The sequence below is a fragment of the Fulmarus glacialis genome, unplaced genomic scaffold (assembly GCF_000690835.1).
Source record: "Fulmarus glacialis isolate BGI_N327 unplaced genomic scaffold, ASM69083v1 scaffold30495, whole genome shotgun sequence".
Classification (NCBI taxonomy): domain Eukaryota; kingdom Metazoa; phylum Chordata; class Aves; order Procellariiformes; family Procellariidae; genus Fulmarus; species Fulmarus glacialis.
This window is the reverse complement of record NW_009215483.1, coordinates 356-1,746: the sequence shown is the minus strand read 5'-3', so window position 1 is coordinate 1,746 and position 1,391 is coordinate 356. Positions and strand designations below refer to the sequence as shown.

At 44.2% G+C, this 1,391-nt stretch overlaps 1 protein-coding gene across 1 annotated transcript in view; it reads right to left on the bottom strand.

Moving 5' to 3' along the window:
- The window catches only part of ENDOV (endonuclease V), a gene marked incomplete at both ends in the record, with an annotated part of 9,377 nt that extends 7,986 nt beyond the window's left edge, over positions 1–1,391 (bottom strand). The window contains 2 exons of the mRNA XM_009578961.1: positions 1–120; positions 1,311–1,391. The exon at positions 1–120 is cut by the window's left edge and continues 4 nt beyond it. Of these exons, the coding sequence (XP_009577256.1) occupies positions 1–120; positions 1,311–1,391 (201 nt within the window). The remainder of the gene's footprint in view (positions 121–1,310) is intronic.

The window sequence follows — 1,391 nt, the reverse complement described above, 5'->3', positions numbered from 1 at the left end:
GGGGCCTCCTTGCTGAAGTCTCTGAACAGCTTCCACCAGGAAAGGGACCTCCCGGAAGGCCAAGAATCCTGCCACGTACGGGGCACTCACAGCCACCATCCGGCAATCCTCGTACAGCACCTGGGAGCAGTGGGACCGTGCAGAGACAATGACCTCCAGGACTTTGCTGGTTAGTTCCTGACTGTTTCAGAGGCAACTCCTCTGCTTTATGTCCCTTGCTCTCATCTTTTTTTAAAATACTCTGCTTCTGGATCTCTCCCACAAAGCCAAGGCCATTGGGTTGTGTCAGTCTGTCACTCAGTTAGAGAAGGGGGTGGATAATGGACTGCTGACAGAAGAGGGCTGGACATCACCTGCCATACCCTGCTTGAGAGTGAAGTTCTTGAAATAAAATTAGGACAGCTATTCAAATACACAGTGGGGGACCTGAAAGTTCACAAAGTCAGAGCATTATCAAAGGGTGTCTGTCTCTGTGCAGGGATAGGCCAAAAGAAACCCTGTAAGACAGGACAAAAAAATGCTCGTGCAGGGCAAGTCAAGAATCAAGGCAGGATTTGAAATTCTGTTCATAAAAATCCCAGCGGCCTGTATCAAACTTTTATTTCTCTGTTTGTTGTAGGTTTTACAGTTAAAAGATAATTTTTACATCGTTTTGAAAGCTGGGAAAGAGACTAAAAATCTTTATTAATTCAAGTAAAATGACTGTGGGATGTGGGATTCATGGTGGTTTTGAAAAGGCTTTTTTATGTTACATCCCACATTACTACCTGATTCCCAGCAAGAACTGACAAACAAGACATCTGCTGTTTGAGTGCTGCAAATGCTTTAATTTCCTCTCTTCATCGGCACTGAGTAACAATGGTCCTTTTTGTCTCCTTCTGGTTAGTGGCTGAGACTGATTCTATTCAATATACACCTAAACCAGTTACAGACTTCTGTGCCTGACCATGGACTACATCTCATCACGGCATTTTTTGATTTACCAACTAACTTCAATGCATACTAAACCTATCCCTCAACGCCTCATAAATTCCCAGTAATCCTACAAACCTCTCACAATTAGGACTAGTTTGCATCGCATCTTCCCAAACTTATGTCTAAATCCTTACACGTGCTTTTTTCTCTGTTTATCTTTCTTGCAGAACATATGGTTGGAGGCTTTGTTGAATATACACGTGATAACTTACTGATGTCCTGTGAGGCAGGGGCGCAGTAGATAATGGCCTTTGTGTAAGTCTTCTATTAAAAACCTCACGTTATCGCACAGCTGGACACAACCCTAAGAAGTGAAGTTGTTGACTTGCCGTTACCTCAAGAGCCGGGTAGCTGAGAATGACCAGGGAAGCGCAGGCGCTGGTGTCGTCTCCTTTGATGTAAGATAAGTCCACACC